At 39.6% G+C, this 25,499-nt stretch overlaps 2 protein-coding genes across 4 annotated transcripts in view; both read left to right on the plus strand.

Moving 5' to 3' along the window:
* Nucleotides 1-828: 828 nt before the first annotated feature.
* On the plus strand, nucleotides 829-8,998 carry unm_hu7912 (un-named hu7912). Its single transcript, XM_014992549.2, has 2 exons — nucleotides 829-1,063; nucleotides 4,459-8,998. The coding sequence occupies exon 2, from the start codon at nucleotides 4,511-4,513 to the stop codon at nucleotides 7,709-7,711; it is 3,201 nt and encodes a 1,066-aa protein (XP_014848035.2). The 5' UTR covers nucleotides 829-1,063; nucleotides 4,459-4,510; the 3' UTR covers nucleotides 7,712-8,998.
* Nucleotides 8,999-10,870: 1,872 nt separating this feature from the next.
* The window catches only part of gapvd1 (GTPase activating protein and VPS9 domains 1), a 35,502-nt gene continuing 20,873 nt past the window's right edge, over nucleotides 10,871-25,499 (plus strand). For 2 of the 3 annotated variants that reach the window (XM_014992560.2, XM_014992561.2), the window contains exons 1-7: nucleotides 10,871-11,002; nucleotides 20,081-20,299; nucleotides 20,719-20,986; nucleotides 21,069-21,641; nucleotides 21,731-21,814; nucleotides 22,290-22,424; nucleotides 23,570-23,762. In XM_014992560.2, the coding sequence (XP_014848046.2) occupies nucleotides 20,115-20,299; nucleotides 20,719-20,986; nucleotides 21,069-21,641; nucleotides 21,731-21,814; nucleotides 22,290-22,424; nucleotides 23,570-23,762 (1,438 nt within the window). In that variant the 5' untranslated portion in view covers nucleotides 10,871-11,002; nucleotides 20,081-20,114. Of the gene's footprint in view, nucleotides 11,003-20,080; nucleotides 20,300-20,718; nucleotides 20,987-21,068; nucleotides 21,642-21,730; nucleotides 21,815-22,289; nucleotides 22,425-23,569; nucleotides 23,763-24,262; nucleotides 24,344-25,499 lie in introns of all 3 variants that reach the window. The other variant, XM_088009024.1, reaches the window with a different exon arrangement.

Consider the following 25,499-nt stretch of genomic DNA (forward strand, 5'->3'; position numbering starts at 1 on the left):
TTGTTTGAGTTTCTGAAAACATCAGAAAGGAAAAGCAAATCAGTTTTTCCATATGAACATTGACCCGTAAAGTAAAAAATAGCTAGGTGAACTGAGGACAAAAAATTAATATTTTGAAGAGGCACTCTCAGTTACAAAGAAGATTTTTGATGAGTGAGCAAAGAGACCTGCCGCTTTTAAATTAGTAGGCTGCTGTAGGATATTTGAAGTCTTCATTCATAGCAAACATGTTGAATATGTTGAAATAAAAACTAAGAAATAGTTCCTCTTCATTTTCCAAAATTATTTTGTAGAGGAACCCAAAGGTGTTAAATTATATCCCTGTTTGCTGTAGGTGTTATGTCATTATTAATATTTGATCCAGAGCTGAGTTTGAAAAATGTCTGGATCTGGATTATTTTTCACCTTGCAGTTTTTAGAGTGCATTTATTTTCTCTCCCTATATATAAAAATCTTGGCATAAGACAGGTTTTCTCTACCTCTTGCCCAAGAGTGTGGGAGGGACATCAGCAATAGTCAGTCAAGTGAGAAAATCTGCAGATAACTAGTTTACTGTAAAAATCTCTGGAACTGAGGCGTGCCAGAGTTGCATTTTCTCATAATGGACAGCTCCAACGCGAATCTGCCATTGCAAAATGCACAGAAAAATCAAATAAAAATTAACACCCCCGGAAATGCCCATTAAATCTCAGCAGAGACCGCATTGCTGCTTTGCTCCGACGCCCAGATCATCCCCCCCTCGCCCATCCTCACAACAACCCCCTCTCCCCTCTTCCTCCCTCCCGCCCGCTAAAAACACGCACAGCCACGCCCCCAGAGGCACGCGCACAGGCGCAAGCTGTGACACACCTCCTCCTCCATCACACACCAACACAGAGATGCCAGCGAGAGCGAGAGGGAAGAGCTGGGTGATGCAGATAACATCATGAAGGACGAGTGCTCGGCTACGGGAGAATCGCAGCAGGTGCGATAAGGCTGAGGCTTCAACTCGCGGAGAAATAACAGCCTGCTGCTCTTCACCATCATGTCCACCGCATCCGATCAGCAGCTCACCGCCGACACGGTAAGGCCTCTCCGGTACCCTTTCCTAAATGTCCAAACTTTTTTTTTTTTCCTTCTTTGCTTTTCCGCATTTTTTTCCTCCCCCGAAACCGATCTCATTTCGAGCTCAAAGGCGGCCGACCAAGATGCGGACGGCCGTGTGCGCCATTGCCGCAGCACTAAAATTAAAGGGGCGTAATAGAGCGTTAAAGCAGGTCCTCCCAAGGCTGAATGCGCCCCACGGGCCTGTGGGATCTGCATTAGATTTATCACTGCCTACAAAACCCAGCTAAAGGACAGAAAAGACTACTCTTTTCCAATCTGAGTATAAACAAGATTGGGATATTTAAAAAAAAAATGTTTCTGTGACATTCTTTCTGATTACTTGCACGCCACAGATTGCCCTCAGCACCGGTTTAATGGCGATGCCGCTAATTATTAGTCAGTTTTATTTTCAGACAGATTTGTGCAACTGCAGGGGGGCTGAATGGTTTCCTTGCTGTGGGCTGTAGCCATGGAGACAGTATGTGGCATGTGGCTTTAAACTGTTAGAAAGTGCAGTGTTCCTGCTGAAAAGGAGCTTTGAGGCTGGGGAGTGAATGGAGTGAATGGAGGAAGGAATGCACATATTTACCTAGTCAAGATGAAAGTTATGGAATTATGAAAGTATCTGAAGTGGGGTTGTGATTGTGAACTAATCCCCAAATCTCTATCACATTTTTATCGCATATATAATTGTTTTATTTTAATACGATTTTGGCTTAGAAGTTGATGATTTCAATCTAGATGAGACCGCAGTAGTAATCACAAATCATGCACTGTTACACATGGTTTTTGTTGCGTTGTTGTTAGAACAGTGCGACCTAAAACGTTCAAGTTGATTTAGGCACACGTTTTACTCCATAGCTACTGGGTCAAGTCTAATTTGTGTGTCCATTTAAATGATGTTATAAACTTAAAAGTAGAAAAACATTTCCCAAATTAGTGTAATTTAAATGAGCATAATAATAAATGTGCACCTTGTCTAACGATGTAGGTTTGTGTGTAGAGGTTGGATGTAAACAGGCGTGATATTAAGGTGAGCTGCAGAGACATGATGGGGAGATGGCTGGTCACTCCTCTCATCATGATGAACAGATGGTAACTCACGGTTGGCTTGTGGGCGAGTGCCAACTAGAAAGTCCATGTTTGTGTTAGATACACAAAAGCCCCTTTTTGGAACGTTTTGTCCCCGGTGTTCTTATTAAACCTAAAAATAAAATAAATAAAAAAATCTGAATACATTTTAATAGATTATTAAATGTTTATCTATTTAAAACATTTTGTCTTTGCATAGTAAAGACAGGGGACAATATTCTAATCAATTATTTCTGACTGATTTCTTATTTGTGTCAGATCTGAATTCATTCTTGGTTCAGACGTCCAGCTGAGGTCACCGATCCATCCACACGATCCTGCAGGATGTATTTTGGCCAATTTTACTCTAGAAGTTTAAGCTAAAAAAAAAAGAAGAAAGTTGTACACTGCAAAAATTAAAATAAAATAGAAATCAGTGAATTTCACAGTACAACAGTACAATTTTGAAAAGTAAAAAACCGTAAGACTGTCTGAATGTCAAACTTACCGTTGTCATAACGTTGTCATTTCTGATGTAAAAACTACAAATTGATGTATGTAAAACAAAGGAACACATTGTATTTAGCGCACAGTTAAATAAACCACAGGGCAATCCCATAAATTAATTTAAAAAAATATATTGTTATATATATTAATTCATGGAAGCCTGCTGTTAGTAGACAGTCTATAGCTGCAGAGAAGCACTGTGCTTTGTAGCATCACTTTCTTCTTAAATATTTTAGCATTGAAAAAAGGAGAAAGATGTTAGGCATTTGTTATGATGGAGGGTACCTTAAATTGTTGAAGCATTAAAAACTGAGGCGAAAACTGTGGCAAACAATGAGAGCTCTAACAGACAACAGGAAGGCTAACTGTAAAGTAGCTGGCAATTTCCATGCCATGGACCATGAAAGTTGAGAATTTGGCAACCTACTGGAAGACTTTGACACACTGTATAAATGCAGATTGGGGTGATGGAAAAGAAAGAGTGGCAAATAAGTGTGATAATACCAATCGATACAGACATTGCAGTATTAAAAAATTATATATCAAAATGTCATATTTTCCTTGGAACCCTCATAAAAATGGGTCCCCGTTATATGTTCATCACGCCAAATAGTAAAATACTATTTCATTCAGCTGTTTAGTGAATTCTCTTAATCACCTTGTCATGAATAATTAATGACCGGTTGTTGCAGAGAGGTTTGTTAAGGAGAGGCTGGATGTAAAGGATACAACTCAATAAAACTAAGGAGTTGACAGCAGCAGAATATTTAAACTACTGTGAAGTTTTAAAGACCTTTGACCCTCACTCCCCTACTTAGCCTCAGCAGTCTGTAAGCAGATTAACCAGCTCTGAAGTAAAACGTTGAAATGCGTGAAATGATCCTTCTGAGGCATATTACGTAATTATCAATCTCGCCATAATTAATATAACTGAATGTAGGGCACAAATTGCAATAATATGGCTGGCAGTGCCAGTTTTCATCACAACAAAAATAGCATTAAATTTTTAAGTAAAGGCATTGAAAATTTTGCTAATGACAGATATTAAACTGTGATATTGGGATTGATTACAACTCAAAAATCCTGGATTGGAATTAGGATAGTGTATGCACTGTCTTAATTCCATATTATTGCTCCAACTTATATATAAGTTGTAACTGTATCTGTAACTTATATATAAGTTAAACCAAAAAACCCACATGAAATAACAAACATATATATATATATATATATATATATATATATATATATATATATATATATATATATATATACATATATATACACATAAATCATGAATTGAACCTAAGCTGAAGTTCTTTTGCTGTTTTTGGCAACAATACATTTTAGCAGTATCAATAAAAACTATTTTTGGATCAAATTGCACATAAATGGCAATTTGTTGTGTGTACTGGCATGTGTACATATTTTTTCCCTTTCTTTCTTTAACTTAGTTACTAAAGAATGATTATTTATATGCTATTTTATAAATGTTTCTTGTCTAAAAAAAGTATATGCCTTGATTACTCTTTTATGTTAACTGTTAACACAAGCCTTAAAAGAGGAAAATGATTACTACTTTGTTTACATACTGTGATGCGGTATGATTCTTGCCATAGCAACCATACAGAGTAACAGAGTATCTAACTATTTACTTAGAGGCTGGTATCAGTTGTCCCTGAGTAATACTTACTTAAAGCACTGGGTTTCCATTACATATCTGTGTGTGGCTTCTAGGAAAAATAGAAATATGATGAAAAATGCATTTCTTTTGTCGCTCTGTCTCTTCCTTAGGCGGTCTTGATCCTAAATGGAACTGACAGGAGAGCCGTGAAGTTTCTTCAAGATGACCAGAACGCATCCCCCTGATATACTGGCGTCAAATCTGTACAGGGACATCACACTAGGCGACATTACTGGTCACTCCGTTTCTCTCTATTCCTCAAAGCAATGTGACTTGAAAATGCTCGATAAATCGGAGATAATTAATAAAAGACACTGCCGTAGTTTCGACTTTATTGAATCCCTGGATGACCCACAGTCCTTCTCCTCCTCAATGGAGCAACACTACAACAGGCCTGAAAATCAGCCATTAAACAAAGATCTCTGGAATGGACTTGATCAGCCAGGCCATCTTCGATTTTCATCTCCTGACCTTTTTAATACCAAGCAGTTCCAGCAGCAAGCTACCGAAGACAAAACAAGTTATCTTACGTGGTCAGAGTCCAAAAAGAGGTCAAGGTCTAAAAGTGCCCCTAGACTAAAAGCTACCCTCACCCCTGTCCCCATCTCTGTATCTCCACCACAAGCCAGGAATGAGAGGGACGGATCTCAGGCTGTTTCAGATTCCATGAGGACTGCTGAAACCCAACGGGAATCCACTAGCAGGCCTTTCTTGAATGAGGTGCATCCTATTAAACTACAGCCCCACACCCCCCTCTATGTCTCAGACTGTTTTGAGCAGGATAAAACTGAAAAACCAACTGTAAGCCCGCATGTCAGGTGCCGTGTGGACATCAAACCAGATGCTGCTGTACTGGAGCACACATCAAGGCAGATTCCCAACGCACATGGTGAACATCTTTGGCAAAGGTACTCGCAGGCCAGTAGCAGGTCTGGTTTATATGTCCCACGGCACATTGCCTCTTCTCCAACACCAACTCCAAGTGAATGCTATAGTGGAGATTTTAGACAAGGATATCTCTATACCACCAGCATGTCTCCTATCTCCTACCAGCATCTAGACACACACCGGATGCCGTCACCAACAACACCATATCTGAGCCAAGAACACAGAGCCTATTCTAATCCTAACATACCAACAAAGTTTTTCTATACAGAGGATGCTGTCCGGTATCCACTTCACCCCTACGCTAGGACGTATTTCCAGGATGATCGGTCCAGCCTAACCAGTTTTGGCAGTACAACCCCAAGTCAGTATGATCCGAGGACTCGATGGGTGCACACACTTCCTGTGAGGTCATACTATACCGACCACCTTACCAACAGAGAGGCAGCTCACTCTGTATATAACAGACCTTACTCCACAAGTGAGAGAGGCTCATATTTTTCTCAAACTCCACTTTCTAGAGCTTACTATGGAGAAGACGGTCGGTTCACTCCATACAATATGAGTAGCTCAAGGTCATTTTATTCTAAACCGTTCTCCTCTCCTGAAGAGCAGTACTTCCCCCCAAGGCTATACAACACAGAAGGTTATCGACGCCCTCGAATGTCTCAGGCCTTTTCAGATGACTGGTATCGCTCTAGTATTTCTGGTTTCTCGAGCCACTCATCGCAGAACACACCACCAAGAGTGAGACAAGACCTCAGCATTCCTCCGTGGTTTACTAACAGCTACACAGAGGCCAGTCGACTTGGAGCAGATGTTAAAAACCACTCTAAGTCTTGGGACAACATCATCTATCCACGGAATGAACGAGAGCAAACTGTGCCACGTGGACGTAGCTATGAGAATCTGTTTCACCAAGCAAGGCAAGGGATTTCCTCTGATGTTACAGCTAAGCCGGTCATACTTAACCTTTCAAGTTCACCAAGGCGCTATGCTGCTCTATCTTTATCAGAGAACTCTTTAGAGAGGAATTCAAACAAACCATGGAGAAATTCTAAGAGTGGAAACTGGTTTGTTACTCCAGAGATCACCATAACAGACAATGACCTATGTGCAGGAAATGCCAGGCGTCGCGATGTCCATTCTGTCAGCTGGGATACTTCTGATGTTGATAATGCATCAACTCAGAGGCTACTTAACGAAAAGAAGCAATCCAACACGACAGAGGTCACCAAAGAAAGGAAACATAATAACTTCTCCCTCCAGCAGAGTTTGGAACAACTGGATGAACTCTTAGCTGATTTGGTGGTTGACTACAAACCCCCAACGAGCAAAAAATCCAGTGAAAATCTTTTAGACCAGTTAAAACAACTGATCACTGAAGACGACAAAAACACAGAATCCCCGGGACTCGAAAACTTAGAATGCCTCAGCACACAGCTTCCATCATCTAAATCCAGCCCAGACACATTGAAAGATCCTGATAGTGGGTGTGATGCTTTCCAAAGGAGCGCAGAAGAATGTTCTCCAGACCACAGCACAGATGAAGATGACACCATGGCATGTGCTAATAAGAAGTGCAATCGGATTGAGAGCATGTTCAATGCTTGCTTGTACTACAAGTCCTGTCACAGTTGCTATACCTTTTACTGCTCAAGAAATTGTCGCAGGGATGACTGGGAGATCCATAAAGAGACATGCCTCTATGGTCGTGTCAGCAGTGTGTGTCGGCATACCCTTAAGTTCTGCAGAGAGAATTCAGAAATCCACAAGGCCTTCTCACGCATCGCTAAAGCGGGCTACCTCTCCAGAGGGAGAGGGGTTCTCTTTTTGGGTTTTGCAAATCCAGAGACTGCAGAGAACTTCTTGCAAGTTGGACTGGAAAGCCTCCTCATGTCTCCTACATATTTGTCTCTTAGAGAGCTGGATGGATTTAAGGACAACCTCGGAGAATATTGCAAGGAATTGCAGCAGGCAGGCAATGAATATGACCCCAATGAATGTTTCCTTCTGAATGTATCAGTAGCTGTTGGTGAACTAGTGCCTAACAGACCTTCACCAAGGGTCCCAGCACCAACAGTTAGAAAATATGCAAAGGTGTCCTTGGCCTCCTCGAGTCCAGACAAAAAAGTGCTCAAGAAGGACGATGAAATGGAAACTCTCATTCTCACACCACCCCCAGGCACACCCGACATTGACAAAGAAGGGGAGGAGGGAAGGAAAGCGAGGGAGGTGTGCTTCGTCAACATCCAGCGTGAACTCAGGACCAGGGGAGTCTTCCTCCGTCATGAGTACCCCAAAATCTATAATCAGCTGTGCGAGTTTGTGGAGAGTAACAAAAGGTTCACTCCCACAACAATTTACCCAATAGACAAGAGAACAGGGAAGCAGTTCATGTGCATGATCATGGCGGCATCTGAGCCAAGAACACTTGACTGGTTGGGTACTCCTCATCTTTTAGATGATATTATATAGCATAGCACTTAATAGTAACAATAATGATGTCAGCAGCACTAATTGTATTTACTGTTAATTCATATGGTGGTTTGGAAAATTGAACAATTGTACATGTATAAATATGTGACTTAACTTACTCATTTTCTCACCCTTTCTTAGTTTTGTCTGTTCCCAAACTCTTCCCCCAATTCAAAGACAAAACAAAATGCACTTTTCAAGGTTTACCTGTGTTGGCTTGTTTCGATCATGATGCACTCAGAAGAACTTATAGCCTGCATGTAGACTAGGCTTAAACCCAGTTATTCAGGTGTTTTAAAGTGTAGGAAGACAAATATATAAAGCACATATTATTCAGGGAGTGCACTTCCATTCACTCCATGTCGTAGTAAAGCCAGCCCAAACCATATTGCAATGGTAATTTTATTTTCACTATCAAATGTTATATCAGAAATTTAAAGGCCATGTTGCAGTGGTTGTAATATTACAACTGTTTGTATTCAAGTATTTCCTTGGTATGGTTATGTGGATATTATTTAGCAACACTTTATTCAATGATGTTTCATAGACAAAGAAGTACAATCGAACCATCTATTTTTTTTTTTTTTTGCCAGTCTGACTAAGCATTTTAGTTGGAGCTTATCTCATTTAATACTAATGCTTGATGTCATTCTTGTAAAACATTGCATAGTATGAAAGTGGCCTTCAGTTAAGAACAAACAAATGCATTTGACACAGAGCAATGTATGGGATAGGTATTTCTAAAGTATTAAGAGCTTTAGATATAGGTTGTTTAACTAGAACTGTACATAGATAACTATTTTGCTCAAAGCATGTTATTTATATTTAAGTATTTTTAATTGCTTTTGCTTATAAGTGAATTTATTATGTTGACAACAGCTGCTGCTTAAAAATGCAAGAGGTATATCACACCGTATTTACTGGATATTGGATCATTTGAATATCTTGACCTAGAGACCTCATAGAAACTATTACCACCACACATTCTGAATTTAACCATATGCAATGAAAGAGCAACCTTGATTTGTAAAATCCTATTTTACTATAAAAACAGAATAATTCCTTTAAATTAAGAGTTGTTTGCACTAAGACATGAGTCCTAAAATGATAGTGTTCCTAACAAAGCTCCAGCACTGAACTTAGCCTGCTTTAATTGCCCTTGTTCACTAAGCTAAGGTTGCTCTTTTACTGGATTATATATCTTTGTGCAAGAGCTCTCTTCAAGTTTCTATTTTGTGATGTTTCTAACCTCTGTATAAATATATAATAAATGGATTTTAACAAGTGGCCAAGTGTGAAATATTTTAACTTAGTTTAGATTTAACGGAGTTCCATTTAGCAACAGCACCTCTTTTAGTGCTCAACCGAGATTTCAGCTGCCAGAACAAGTGTCAAACTTGAACAAGTATTTTTAAGGAAACTTAAATTAAATATTTTATACATACTGAATCCAATGTTGTTAGTCCTTTAAGTCTTTCAATAGAATATGAGATATGTGTTAGTATAGCATTATCGGGCAGATAAAGTAAGTTTGGGGATTGTTAACATTTTAGCTAAGTAGCTTTCATCCAAACTTTATTTTTAATAGCTTTTTCGGGAGGATTTAGTTCCAGTTATCAGCATAGTGACTTGTTTAAACAATGTTTTTCCACAAAATGTGAGTGAGCATCAAATCTTTGCTGTTCTTGCTGCAAAGAAGAACAGCAGCAAGAAATGCCAGGGCTCTGTGGCATTTCTGTTGTTAGAGCACAACCAAGTGGAGGAAAACACTTACTACTTCCACTAATATTTTTGACAACCTGCATGAACTTATGGAGGCCCAAATCTCCATATTTAACAACCTCTACTCGTGAACTCTGAGTTCCTTTCATGTTTGAATAAATAAATTGCAAAAAAAAAAAAAATGTAGGCATTATTTTTCATGTTAATACTAGTTAGCTTGTTACAAATTACAACAGAGGGCATGTCCCACTGGTTTTTCAAAATGGAAACTGAACATGGTTATGTCAGTCTTATTCCCAGATCAATGTTATGATTGATTTCAGAGCCAATAAAGTAGTCAGCAGCACTTGTTATTCGCTCCTGTCTGTTTTACCAATAAAAGTGATTCTGACTCTTCTTTATAGAAAACAAACATACTGCCTAAATGATGTGAAATTAAGAAAGGGACTTGACAAGATAAATCCACACTACAATGCTGTCAGTGCTATCATGCGATAAAAAATACATAAAACTATAGAAATAAATTTGGTTTGAGAATGGTACCAGAGAAGTAGTTCCGCAGACAGAAATTATTTTTGTGAAAAAATGGAAGATCACAAAAACATTTTAGACTTGAGCAGCTTGTACTGGCAGCATGTTAGAATAGCTCTGCTACATTAGTTCTGATGTGTTCTTTTTGCAGACGCATCTTTTGTTCATCGTTTTTTGATTGAAGCATTGCTTTTTTGACAATTACTCCCTATGGCTTTGGATGCTATGAAGCTGGAAGGTTTTGGGCTCTTTCTTTTTTTACTTACTGACTGTTGTTATGTTGCATAACCTTTTCTCTCCTCCCCCCACAACTGGGAACGGCTGATTGGGATCCCCAAAACTCAAGTAGTATCTGAACTATGACCCCCAAATCCTAGAGAAGTTGAAACGGAGGCTTCATGGGTGCATAGCAGGACAACAGAGCAGAAAGCGGCAAAGGTAAATGAGGTGGATCAGCAGTGCATGCTAACAACATATGGTAGTGTTATCCAGGACATGCTACTGTGAAATATCGTCTCTGTCCCTGAATGTTGAGCTGTTACCATGTCATGACAGTCATGAGACTACCATGCATCAACAGTCTTCAGTAAGAGGCCTAAGAGTTGTTTCTAGATGGACTGCTACTGGAGAGCCCTCCTGCCCAGAGCAAGACCATTCACAACTCTGAAGATACTTGGATGATGAGTACACACAACATTTATTTTCCCTTTGGAATAAAAAAAATAAAAATAATGTACCGTAGGTAATTTTAAACATATGGATAATTTCCCAAAGCACTGGTGAATGGTGTGCATGTCTGCTCACTTTGTAAGATGCACAGTACATACCTGTTTATTTTAAAGTGGGAAGCTCCCTTTAACAGCAACAACTCCCCGTCTGCGCATGTCTCCTCGTGATGACAGCAAATGACAGTACTGTTTAGCTGCAGCCAGTGTTAAACCGCTAACCGCCAACAAACAGTTCTTCTGATCTGACAAGTCTAATGACTAGCCGTGTTTAGAGACTCGGGGAATAACCTGCAGAGGCCAGTTACACTTGGTAAGTAGCACGACCTTCGTCACGCCAAGTATTTTGAACAACGTCTGGTCTCTGTGGACCTCATAGTCGAAGGCTAAGCTAAGTCTGCTAGCTTATCCTTAGCTTTCGTTGCTAGAATTGCTAACGTTAATGTTAGCCTGCTCACCAGGTTGCATTCTGCGCCCCTCCTCCAAATCAGTGCAAACACACACTTTGTCGTTTACTCGTCCGTTTGTTGCACTTTGGTTTCTTTGATTGCCTTCATTTTTTTCCGTTGTCCGTTGGGTTTATCCGTCAAACTGGTCGTTCAATGGTACTTTACACAGAGAAAGAGCCCTGGACAAGCCACCTTAGCTGGCGATATAAAACCTTACTTGACGTTAATAAAAGCTATCGGGATTTATTGACTGCCTTGCTTAGCAGGAGGTTTTCTTCTTCATCTTTTAACGGTAAGACTTTGAGTTTTATGCCTTAAAACAGTTGGCAGTTTAACAAAATGTGTCCCCTTCCAGCCCGTGAGAGGAATGTCCGAGCTAAAATACCAAGCTGCACAATAGATGATGGGACGCTGAAACGAGTTAGGCCTGGTGTAGTAGTTGAACAGCATGCTGTCATTTGACACGATAAAATGTTTAAACACCAAATATTACTGGCAGCTGTTTGTAGCAACTGGAGATTAAGGACGAGACGAACATAATCATGTCCTCATTTTTCCCCGAGATACTGTAATGACAACAATAAGTAGGGTGATTAATGAGACAATTGCTTTCCTGTTGTATTCCACTAAAGGAGAATGTTATCAACTCATTACTTGCTGAAAAATAATGGAAACGTCATAGCAACGTTAATAAGTGACATTCTAGAAACTACACTGCATCTTCTAAATTGTGTGTACTTTAGTACTTTGTTTAATATGAACTTTAGAGATTACTACATTCTGATCGACTTCATGTGAAGCTTAGTCAACAAGCTTTTACTTCAACTGTCCTGCTGATTTAATCACATTACTCGGAAATTGTCAGTTTTTATATTTAGTGACAAACATCATGACTTAGATTGAATAAGGCCCATGTGATTACACATCCTGCTTACAAGTTTATTCAGTTATGAAAGATATTCCGGCTTACTAACACATTTTGCTTGCATTCATTCTGACTCAGACCTTAAAGTTCCTTTCCTTCTGCTGAATCGTAATTTTTCATTGACCCTATTGTAATAGTTATCTGATTATTATTGATTGATAGTAAAATTCCCAGAAGATCTGAGTTTGGCGTTCTAAACTGAATGTTTCAGCTTTCCTAAACAATCTTTCTATGCATATTTTTTTATTGTGATGCCCATGCTGATCCAAAACTAATGTGGTTGCTTTACTGCAACCACATTCTCGGACAGATGCTTTGAAATCGCCTCTGCTTCAGATCCACTTAATTAATGGCTGCTCATCATGACTGTAAGGCTAGAAAGAACTAGTTTGAACTGTATTATAGTTCTAAATAGTAAGTAGAATTAGCAAAAAATCATCATCAGTCATAAACTCCACCTTTAACCATCAGTCATAAACTCCACCTTTAACTTTGAAATATGCTGGCTACTTTATAATTTTTTTCTGTTGTATGATTAAAAAGGCCATGTTTGAGCTTTATTTGTGAATTAAGGGACTTCTGACCAGAACATGCCCCTGTTGCACAACGGTCTGTTTACAAAGCGTGCACCAATAACTGAGGGACATATTTTAAAGGGGCAGCATTGCATATTTTTCTGGCACATAGTGTCATTTTTTTGGCACAGTCAAGTAACTATCAGTTGTTATAAAACTGCTGAAATTTCACTTCACAGTTTGTCTTTAAGTTGGCCTCTGTTTCTTTAAGAAGCTCCTACTCTTAACAGTGCTCCTCCATTATGTTGTTTCTAACTATTCTTTGGTTTGTGGAAGCTCAGTGGGAGCTGCAGCTCCAAGGAGGAGCTTTGAGGAAATAGGTGGCAATTTGTGAGAGCATGCTTTTAGGTACCCATGAGTGGTTGCCATGGGAGATCAAAGGATTTCTCACACATGTGTGAAAGAAATCAAAGCAACACACCAGGTGTGTTTTTGATGAGGGAATAACATTTTAACATGATATTTAACTCAGTTCCCTTTCATTAACTTTGACCTCTGTCACAGTGCTCTTCTGCCCCATGATTAGCTTTAGCCACTGAGCTACACAGAACATTTAAAGCTTTGGTTGAGAACTCAACCCTAATCACTGGCAAATTGTCAGTCTGTTATTTTGTTGATGAAACTATCATGGCATAAAGCACTTATTCATAGTCATCTAGCAAGCTTACATGTTAGTTGTTTAATTTTGTTCTATTTAGTACCACCTGAAGCACATTGATGACTCTGATCACTATAACTGTATTGCAGGTACAATTTAACATGTTTCAAGCCCATTGCTGCAGTTCTGCTGATCAGAACCGACGCTGTGTGGCTCGTAGCACTTAGCGCTCTTAGCTGCTGTTCAGCTTTAAAAATACCAACCCACTTTATTCTTAATGATGGATAATGGCGATCTTACATTTGTGGATGAACTAATACACCTCTTTTATTGTGCCTTCACTGAATAGAAACCTCAGTATCCGGATGTCTAAAAGCCTGTTTTATTAATGGTATTCTTTGCCGTAAGATGAAACATGATCCTGCTGTTCTGATCACTGTTGGAAAAACTTGAGATCTGAAGTGTGCGTACTGTGTGTCCTGGAACTGATTGTCCGGGTGTAACGGTCTCCTTAATGTGCCCCCCCTGCCCGCCCCCGTTTTTTGAAAAATGAGTTTTGAACTAGAAAGGTTGTTGTACATGTTTGATTCATTTAGTGAGAAAACGCTGGAGCTTGCAGGACATTTTCAACAGTAAAGTAGTATTATTATGAATGAACAATAATTAGTTTTGCAGAAAGTAGTCTTTTGTATCCTTAAATGGCTTCATTGTACATTCATGTTGATGCACAATTCTTTACATTAGTTTTAGAATTGCGTCACTCGTGGTGGCAATTGTGCGTTGGTTATGATTTGTTCTTTTTGTTCTTTTTTTTTTTGTGGGTGAGGCATTGCATGTTTGGACAATTGTCCCCTCTGGTTTTGGATGTTGTGCAACTGGATGGATTATTGCTTTACCTTTTTACTTTCGGACAGTTATGATGCGTAGTCGAGGCAGCAAGATGTTGTTTTTACAACTGGGAGCAGCTGATTATCATTTAAAACGCTCAATAATACTTGAACTATGACCCAAAATACCAGAGGCGTTGAAACGGAGGCATCATGGATGCAGAGCAGGACCAAAGAGCAGAGACAAAAGGAGAAGTTCAAACCATTTCTTCTGTTGATAATAGGAAAGGATTTCGTCTCTCTGCCTAGTTTTCGAAACATATTTCAGATTTGTTGCAACACTGACTGCTACTGGACATCCTTTCTGCCCACAGCATCACCATCCACAACAACTCTTTGAAGATACTTTGACGATATGAGTTACATTATTTGTTCTCCTTTTGTAATGTGTAGTGTAAGAACTGATGCGCATTATTCATTAAAGTTCAGTTGACCTGTCCCGTAGACATTAATGTTTAGCTATTGTTTAACCACATATAAACATTGTTGCTAACCATAACACAGAAGTTGATGCAGTTGCAGTCTGAGTGCTGACAGCACATTCCACAGCTACTCTGCAACCGTCATCTGAAGTACCTCAGCGTTTTTAGCATAATTGTCTACCATGTCAAACTTAAAGTTCTGGATTTAGGTAATACAAATACACACGTTCAGGTCCTCCTTTCAATTTGTGGTCTCCGAAACGTTATAGAAAGCGGGGTGAGGGGTGGAGGCTGGCGTGTGAGACCAAGGTTCTTCAGGTAAAATGATTGAGTCTTTTTTTTTTTTTTTTTACTCCTCACCCAGCTGGTTGTCCCTGAAAATCTGTCCAAGCACTCCAAGCTGGAATTTATTAAGTTTTCCAGAAATATTTCTCAGAAGGAGGAAAGGGTCGGTTTTGATGAACTACATGGGCTTCAGTTGTACTATTCACTTGCTGAGCAGTGTAAGAAATTTTCAGAAAAGGAAGTGTGAAGAGGATGTTTGCTCAGAATCACGAATGCCTTTTGTGGAAAGTGAAATTCTTTTAATAGCCGTCAGAAACGCTTTGTACTTTTGGTTGGGCTGCCTGAAAGCGTGTGGGATCATGTACCGGGAGGACTGGCCAGTGTTCCATACCTGATCGCTCTGGCGTGCAAAATTCCTGCCTCCTCGCCTTGTTTTTGCATCACCTGTTATTTCTCGCTACCTTGTTAGAATGACAAATGACTGCTCAACAACTGGCCCTGTTGTGATTCATGTTAGGAATATTTAGTGGCTGTCGCCTCCTGTACTAAGATTAGCATCCTCATTCAGGACTCTTAAGAGTTGCAGATTATCCACATAGTGTGTTACTGGGTTTCTCTTCTGCTTCCGAGTTCCCCAGTGCTCTCCCTGACTGACTCACCAGTTAGCTCTAAACTGTGGATTTTAACAGAGCTGATGGCGCACAGCCCAGTGACAGCGGTCCTCCTTCCTGCTAGCCACTTAGTATCCTGACTGCCTTTTTCACTTCTGTGTGAAGAATGCTCCTTGTTAAGAATATGATTGTGCATGTGAAAGTGAGTCATAAGCTTGAGCCTGGTGGGTTTTTGAGGGGAAGAGTTCAGCAGTTGGTGGTAATATGGTTGCCAGTTACATTAATCTGGTTACTGGATTAAAAATAGTCTTTCTTCAAGTGGATTACACAGAACTATTTCACTGATGTTGTTATGGAAACAATTTAGGAGACTGCTTTCTAAACAGCAATTCACTCCATGAGCATTCAATGCAGCTTCCTGTAAGGGTGGCAAAATAGTGGAATTACTACATTCTTTTAAGATAAACGGGAAGGTAAGTAATGTTCTGCAATTGTGAATTTTGCTAACACTTTGTGAAAATGTTAGGTTTGCACAATGCATTTTGTCATTGTATTCCCAATTTGCTCAAAGATTAGGTTCACAATAAGAGAGCATTGTAAAAAGCAAACTACATTTTAAATGACATACCTGTGTGCATTTTGTGTTCAGGATGAAATACTGCTATTTCTCCCTGACAAATAAGACGTAATATAGAAGATACTCTAAATGTGTTGGTGGAAAAAGTGAACTTATGAAACATATTGCTACTATTTCTAATAATAATACAGTAATAATAAAGCAAACTGATGGGAATATATTTAGAAATCCATGTTTCCCTAAATGGTGGATTGTTTTTTTAAGAGCTTCAAATTGACAAATTGTGAGTGGGATTATTCCTGAGGAAAACAGTGTGTTTTTTTATCTATATCACCAGACCGACCCAAATTACAATTTAATTGTGTAGTGCATTGCAGTAACGTGGAAAATCAAAGAAATGTTCTTCAGCTGATAGAAGGCTGACTTTGTAATTGTCTTTATACTAGAGATGTGCCGATCAGGTTTTTTCCTGCCGATACCGATACCGATCACCCATGAGGGCCGATCACCGATACCGATCACCGATACCGATCACATAATTATTATTTATTTATTTTTTATCATAAACCCTACCAATTACATTATGTGGAAAAAGGAACCATGAATTCACCTTAATTTAGACAAAAACTTGTTTTTAATAACTTTTTCCAAGAAGAAAACTAAACAAAACAGGCATTGTGCAAATTGTACGGCTACTGATAATACTATCTTTAACAGACTGATAACATATGAAGGCTCTGAAGAGGCTAAATAATACAAAGAGCCAAAATAAAACCTCTCAACATTGCCAAGAAGTTCAAGTATAAAACTTAACATTAAAAGGCAAAAACAGGATCCATTACAATAAACAATCCAGAGTTACTGAATGAAAACTTCCTGATAGCATGGCGGCTAGCTGATTACTGCTAGTTCTGAGTGGCTGTTTCTGACTGAGCGGAGTAATTATGCAGATCAGGGAGGAGATCGATTATTTTTTCAGAGATTATCTGTCTCATGTTAGGACAACTAAAGTTTTAATACGTGTGTAAAATTTATTTTTTAGGTTAGATGCTGCAGCTTTAAGCAGAGATTCGGTGTGAGAGTCACTACCAGGTGGAGCAGAAGCGAAGCTCCGTCTGTGAAATATTACTACCTGTAGCGTAGCAGCGGCTCAACAGGAGAGCAGAACCAGCGACTTACATCGCAGCTCGAAGACTTAAATAATTTTCCAGGTTATTTGTTTAGTTTTCTGACCGTCATGCTAATCCGGGTGAGTGTTTGTAGCTGTTCGCTGCTTTACCTGCTATCTGATCCTCCATATGTCTTTTTTACTGCAGTGAGCCTCGATGTAGCCAAACTCCGTCAAGTATGGCATTGTTTTTATGTCGTATTAGCTTCGTTGTGTTGATGCATTTTGACCTGCTTTAATTTTCCGCCGCAACAGGCAAACGTCCCCATTCACTCAGTGCGTTATAGTTCCACATCGCTTAGGATTTGTTGCTGCGCGTTTGCGCAGAGTGAAGGAAAGAAGAGACCAGCTGCACAGGCAGGCTGGAAATGAGATGATCGGTATCGGCAAACAAGAGCCAATGATCGCCGATCACGCACTTTTTCAGGAAAATCGGCCCGATTATGATCGGTGACCGATCGATCGGCACACCTCTACTTTATACGTCTCTGACGGTTCAGGTCTGAGTCCATTTGAGACCTGAATCCACATCAGCAGTTTCCAGCTATAATGGCTGAGGCAGTGTGCTGACTCTTGATCATTCCTTCTTTGGTCCGAAAGTAATTACCAAAGTAATTATCAGTTTGTTTTTTGTTCAACAAAACCGATAAGTTTTGTAGACACAGGGAGAAAATTATGACACACGGATTGACTGAGAGAATTTTAGTTTTTTGATGATAAAATTATGATTATGAGGATAAAATTAATTCTCAAAAATACAATTTGTCCAATAATTGTATCACATATCAATAATCAAGACTGAATGATTACTGTTCACATTGAACCTGGGTTTTCCCAACATGAGCCAGCAACCAGGGAAAGCATCTGAAAGTTGAAGGAATGTGGCTCTTCTGGACTTGACTTATAATCCCCTGTATGAAGCTGGGTTTATTATGCCATGTTGACATTTACCACAGTCAGTTTGCGTTTCCCCTGTAGAGTTGGTAGATTCCTGTCTTAAATATTACATTTCCATTTACAGTATGTTTTTGTGACAGAACAGGACAACAAAAAAAAGAACAACTTAACACATTCAGCTGCCCTCCAACCTCTACAATACCATCTTGATGCATTATTTCTTCATTAATCTGAATCAGGAAAAGCTTCTTGACACGAGAGTCCCTAATCATTTGACCATTTTAATAGTTTGGCACATTTGTTTTTTGCAATTACTATCCTAGAGGGTTTTTTTTTAATTTTTTTTTTTATGAGCATTATTTGTCTGCAGCTTTCCTTTCTTGCTTATCAACTGGTATTTCAAAGGCCTTTTTCTTTATGATTTGATACAGTAATTAACTGTAGAGCTTATCTTTTGTCTTAAAAAAACACATAACCAATTTAATTTGTCAAGCACATCAACAAAAACACTGTGGCTGTCTGTTAGATTGTGTGGGTTGATACTGCCTCACAGTCATTCCCACTCCCAGGCGGTTTTCTCTGCTCCCAGTCCTATTCTCTGCCCGGAGCCCCAATTCCACACTTTAATCTCTGTTTTCACTGTAAACAGCCGACTATAAAGAGGCCTTTGAGGGAAGGATTCACTGAGAAATCATTCAGATTTCATGCACTCAGCTTGGATTTCATATTAAGGCCGTGGGTATGCAAAAGAGTGATTTGCATTTTTTTTGGCCATGTGATGTCTGCTGGAGCTTTAGAGCTTTCTTTTGTTGTCATTGGGCCCTTCGTGAAAAGAATACAGAATGCAAATGATGGTTTTCCTCGCATGATGGGGCCGTCATCGCTCAAACTAATGGTCACCCAATACTTGGGAGAAAACACAACCTTTTCCAAGTCCAGTTGAATACAAGTTCTTCATACATTATTTAGTTTTTTAGGAGATTCTTAAGAAAAACTATCCTCAATAAAAATAAATAAAATAAACAAGCTGTTAAAGAAAAATGTTGTGAAACCTCTGGAGATGGTCGTGCAATTTGGGATACTTCATCAGATGAAGAACAATACTGAGCTCCTCTTAATCAGCCATACAACAACAGAGTATCTTCAGTCAGAGCCTTTGTCAGAGCCGCTGTAATCCAGACCGCTACAGAAGATTCTTCCTGCCCCCAGCCTTCAGTGTTTACAACTCGTTAAAAAACAGCACAGCCCATGTAAGGAGGCCTTAATCGAGGCGTCCATGGCCAAGGTCTCCATGACCATGGCCTCGACCATCTCCATGGAGGCCAATTTCGGCCATGAGGGCGAGTCTTGGTGGCCAGAATCGGGCCTGGTGACCCGATGTCTTCCCCCTCTCTCATGACCTACTTTCCTGTCAAACCACTCTCAAATAATGGCCACTAGAGCCAATAAAGCCTTAGAATAATAATACAATAGGCCTCTGGATGACTGCCTTAGTGCCTGTACCACCCGCCTGTTCTAGGTGAAACCCTGCAGTTGTGGAAGCATTTAATTTCCCTTTGGGGCGATTAAAGTTGTTTTTTAATTGAATTGAATAGATATCTCATTAGATGAGCGAAAAGTGTGATCTTTTTTTGTTTTCATTAAATAATTTAAGCCCACGGCTCTGAGAGTTCTCCAGTGAAGTGACTGGAGGAGTTTATGGTGCGATCCATTCAACCATAAATACTGACTTCCTTTTTTGGAGAATAATGGAACTGAAACCCAAGCAGCGATAACCCTGATGATATCACTGTGGTCCGTTTCCCCAGACTTCAAAAAAACCTCGTCTAAGCTTCATTAAAAGGCGCTATGCAACTGTTTAATGCCACCTGGTTAACAGGATTTTTATTTCCCGTCACTTGTGTCTATGAGACGTTTTGATTGAAAGATTTCTTTTCTTTTTTTTGAGCTTTTGACTTTGTCTCATTTTCTGATTTTTGTCTCCATTTGTTCTGCAGCCATTTTGTTCTCGGTCTGCGTGAGCCCGTGAAGATGGTGAAGCCAGACATCCACACTCTGGCCCACCACCTAAAGCAGGAGAGGCTGTATGTGGCATCGGAGAAGCAGCTGATCCAGAGGCTCAACAGTGATGTGCTGAAGACGGCCGAGAGGCTGTACCGGGCGGCCTGGATCGCCAAGCAGCAGAGGATCAACCTCGATCGGCTCATTCTCACCAGGTCAGGCCGCCATGAGGCTTTCCGCTTTAGAAACCACAATTTTACATAAACCACCCCTCACAGAAGAGTCGGTAAAGCTTATTCCTGCCATGAGTCTGAAGCGTACGTCATTTAACTCTTTGAAGAATCTTGAATTAGTATGAGTTATATTTAATTTCCCTGCGGGATCAAAAAAGTATTTTTGAATTGAACTGATTTCAGGGCTTTGAGTGGACCAATCAGGAAGCCCAGTATCAACCTTTCAAGGCCAACTTTGCTATATGTCTGTGATCATTGTTCACCGTTTAAACTCTGTTTTAAGTTTTAACCATGTGTGGAGCCATTGTTGTGAGAAAATCAAAAACTAAATGTCTGTTGAAGCAAGAGTTTTTTTTTTCTTTTTTAAATCATATTGATTATGAAAAATCTTTGTCCGATAGTGTGGAGGCCTCTCCGGCTGAGTGCTGCCAACATGCCAAGATGCTGGAAGATACGCAGTTCATCGACGGCTACAAGACTCTGGGTTTCCAGGAGACAATCTATGGCGAGTTCTTGGCCAGGCTGAGGGAAAACCCCAGACTTGTTGCGTCCTGCCTTGTGGCAGGAGAAAGACTTAACCAGGAGCACACCCAGGGCGTCATCCACAACGTCTTCACCTCACTTTATGGCAACTGTATCATGCAGGAGGATGAGAGCTACCTGCTGCAGGTCAGAAGTTCAGAACAACAGTCTGGTAGGCATTCAAAAAGATGATTGGCTTTAACTTGTATCTATTTTTTTTTCCTGGCAGGTGTTGCGATACCTGGTAGAATTCGAGCTGAAGGAGAACGACAACCCCCGCCGTCTTCTGCGACGTGGAACCTGTGCCTTCAGCATCCTTTTCAAACTCTTCTCAGAGGGCCTGTACTCGGCCAAGCTCTTCCTCACCGCCACCCTTCACGAACCCATAATGCAGCTGCTGGTGGAGGACGAGGATCACCTGGAAACCGACCCGGCCAAGGTGACGGAGCGCCTCACCCCGGCCCAGCAGGAACGGTTCGGGGAGAAAGGCTCCGAGGACTACAAGCAGAGAGTTCAGGCAGCTGTGGAGGCCAACGAAGCCAAGCTGGTTGCCTTGGTGAACAAGTTCATCGGTTACCTGAAGCAGAACACCTACTGCTTCCCTCACAGCCTGCGCTGGATCGTGTCCCAGATGTACAAGACTCTGTCGTGTGTGGAGCGACTCGAGGTGGGCGAGGTGCGCACCATGTGCACCGACCTCCTGCTGACCTGTTTCATTTGCCCGGCTATAGTCAACCCAGAACAGTACGGCATTATCTCAGATGCACCCATCAATGAAGTGGCTCGTTTTAATCTCATGCAGGTGAGGTTCCTGAAGGATTCTGTCTGCACTTATTTGCACATTAAGACCACAAAACAACTATCTGGAGCTGTTCTGCTCTTCTTCTACAGGTGGGGCAGCTTCTGCAGCAGCTAGCCATGGCTGATGATGATATAGACCCCAGGAGGAAAAGCAGTTTGTCTAAGTTTGATAAGGTGATTACAAACTATCTGAACACTGGTTGACCAATGATAAAGGCAAATTAATGTCTTATTCTTAGTATTTGATTAAAAGGGCAATACTTAACAGTCTAATGCTGTGTAGTTCTGAAACGATTAATTGGCTTAATCATGATAAATCAATTAAACTAATTTAGTTATTAATTAATCATTAAGTGGAGTATACACACTCAAAAAAAGGCCGTTGGCTGAAAAAAAACCAGTAATTAAGCCAAACCTGTACGAAAATATATATACATTTTACATTGAGGGTAAAAACATTTTTGTAAATCTGTTAAATGTGCCCATTATTTAATCTGATTAATCATCAAAACTAATTGATAGAATAATTGATTATTAATTGTTAGCTGCAGCCCACTAGTTTAACTCAGGTATCAAGGTGCTTTGTGGAAAAGACACTTCTTGATGTGCTTTTAGAAAAACTTCTCTTTTGCTCTCTCCCCGTTTCCAGAGCTGTGTTGCCGCTTTTCTGGATGTGGTGATTGGAGGACGAGCAGTTGAGACCCCGCCCATGTCCTCCATGAATCTCCTCGAAGGGCTCAGTAGAACTGCAGTCTACATTACTCACAGTCAGTTGCTTGCACTGGTAGGTTTAGCTTAAGCAGTCCAAAAAATATGTTTGTTTTTTACTTTTATTTCCTTACAAGTGCAATGTAAGGAAACCATCAACGTGTTATATCATAATTTTATGTGATGGATACTCACTGTGCATAACTGACAAGTATAAGGGAAGTGATTCATGGTTATTTTTTATAAGTTTTTTTTACAGATAAAAATCTTAAAGGTGTGGTGTGCAATGTTCCTCCAAGGCTTACAGCAATTTAAGGAGGGAGCGTTTACACAGAGGAACACCAAAACAAATGCATTAAGGATTCAAATATCAGGGTCTTCCTATAACTAAAAGGAAAACTGAACTGTAGAAGCACAGTATTAACAAATTCAAATTTTCATTCTAGTGATCAAAAGATGATAAATTTGAATTTTTAAAAGAATAAGGTGCTTTACACAGAACATTGTATTAAATTTATATGCTTAATTTTTGAGTTTTCATATGAAAAAAAATTTTTCCCCCAAATTTATTGATTGGTTTTGTTTTTCCAGAGTTCCAATTGATGTATTTTGCACATACTTTTTTCCCCCTCTACATTTCGTTTTTTCAGTTTTCATTCATTTTAGGCGTCTCGATCCAACCGTACTTGTAAAAAAAAAAAAAAAAAGACAAAACGGTGAAAACTGAAAAAGATTTGATTTAAAAAAAAAAAAACTGAAAGAAAAAAAGAAAAGCTTTTTAGGGCCTTGGTTTTAGAGTTAATAAAAAATCTTGAGCTAAGTATTCATAATAAAATATATTAGAAATAAAAAGAGCCATTTCACTGTTTTTTACAGATTGCTCTTCTTGGATCAGGTTTAGACTGTCCTCAGTATGATTTTTGCAGGTAAAAGTGTCTGCTTCTAGATGTGTGAAGCTGATAAATTTTTGCAGCTGTAAGTTCAGCAAATAGTGGTTGCACTCAGGGTGGCTATACACACCATGCTTTCCAGATTTTCAATCACTAATGTATCATTTTCCAATCACTTTCTGATTGTGTTGTGTGTCTTAAAAAACTCTTAATTTCTTTTTAGACTTTAAAATGTCATGTATGAACTTGTCCAAGTCAACTAACTCACTTCTCCAAAACAGTTTAGGAATTCATGTGATTCTGAGAGAAATGTCTTCCGTTTGTATCGTAGGTGGACTTTGTTCGGAGCGTAACGGCAGGCGACCACCTTCGAGAGGAGGAGCACATGGCCCTGGAGACCCTGCTGGCCAACGTCCCCCATTCTCGAACCGTGAAGAGCAACAGTTTGGAGCTGACTCCTTCCAACACCCCTCAGCTTTCCCCAGCTACAACCCCTGCCAACAAGAAGAACAGATTACCCATAGGTACCCTCCTGTGCTGCATTCTCCATCTGCGTCTTCTTGCTGTTCAGGTTTTCAGGTTCCATTGACTGACCTGTTTGTAGTGATGTCATTTTCAGATGTAAGGTAATAAAAGATGTGCACTAAACCTCATAAAAATTAGAACGAAGCAGAGCTGAGTGGTGAAAAGCTGTTTCATGGGAAGCTAATGAGCTACTTCTCCGCTTGTTACAGGGATAATTAGCATGCCCTGGATTAAGGTTCAATTACAGAAATGACAACCAATTAAATTACCAAATATAAATGAACTGTTTTAATTGTAATGGATAGAAAAAAGAAGCATAGAGACTTTTTTCTCAAATGATGGTGTTAGCAGCACTCTTGCATAGAAATGAACCACTTGTGTTTGCTTCTTTTCAAACTCAGATGTTGACATGATGAATTCTGAGATACTGTGTTTGTTCTGTCTCCAACTCCCTACTTTGTCCTTCTCTTCTCCTCTCGTGCTGCCATTGAATGACCAGGACAACATTTAGCTGCTATAACATCCTGGGACCCCTCAACCACCACTCTGTCTGCTCACATTCCATTAGTAACCCCTTTTGGTGGGTAGCCTGTCGGTTAGCTTGGAGCCTCAGAGCACCTAACCCACCCACTGTTGTTGTCGTCTCACCCAGCCTTCGTGTCAGATAACACACATTAAGCTTTAGACCGTTCTCCAAGCCCCACAATGACCACCGTGCTTTCTGTTGTGTAGCACTGCTGTCGTCCATGTGTGCACAGCCTTTATTAATCATGATAAAGACTTTTTTTTTTTTCTTTGTTTCTCTTACTGATTTTATTTTTATTATTATTTTTGCTTCATCAGATTTTGGCTATTCGTTACCAGGTAGAGTGGAGACAAAACATTATTTTCTTCTGTTCTGTGGGACTACAATAGCATTCATATTCGAACCAGCAGTGGAACTTTAGAAAATAAAAACAAAACATATTTTCTCTTGATGTGGTCTGAGCTGTGATCACAAGCCAAATACTGAAACCTCCAATCAGCAACAGGCTGAGTCTCAATTTGGAATCTGAAATCTGCATTGGCCAGGAAAAGTCTCACCAGCGCATCTCCAGTGGCGATGAGCGCCGTATGTAATATTTTTGAATACAGATGTATAATTATACAGCAACTTTGTAGTTACTGGCACTTCTAGTACAAATGTGTAAGAGGTTTTAAATAAATATTTTATGAGTAATCTCACACTGAATGTTTTCAATAATATAACCTCTAACTTAATTGAATTTATTCGGAAATGGGGGAAAAAAAATCACAATTAGAAATAATTAGATTTATGTATTAGAAGTGTCGCTTCTAAGAATCCCTTTTAAAAATAAACATTACTGAAGCACATTTTTAAAATATTTCTTTAGACTTTTATTAAATTTTTTAGACTATTTTTTTTATTATTAAAATGTATATAAAAAAATAAACTCTTGAATTATCTGGATTTTTTTTTTTTTATCAGTGGAATTGGGAAAATAAATTGTACTTGAAGACAGGGAGGCATAAAAAGACATGCTGGCTTTTATTTTTTTATTTATTTTTGGAGCCCATGAAAAGTGATGCATGAGCTTTTCTATACGTCTGCATTTAAGCAGCCTAACAAATTAACTGCTGCTTCTAATCCATACACAACAGGCATGGGACGGTGTGCTAACCTTGAGTAAAAATTGCACAGTATATACGCAGCAAGTCATAATTACAATGTGCAG

The sequence above is a fragment of the Poecilia mexicana genome, unplaced genomic scaffold (assembly GCF_051168715.1).
Source record: "Poecilia mexicana isolate PSO_F unplaced genomic scaffold, ASM5116871v1 scaffold_9, whole genome shotgun sequence".
Taxonomy (NCBI): Eukaryota; Metazoa; Chordata; class Actinopteri; order Cyprinodontiformes; family Poeciliidae; genus Poecilia; species Poecilia mexicana.

Coding starts and splice junctions, on each gene's coding strand:
- unm_hu7912 (XM_014992549.2), top strand. CDS start 4,511: ATGACCAGAACGCATCCCCCTGATATACTGGCGTCAAATCTGTACAGG.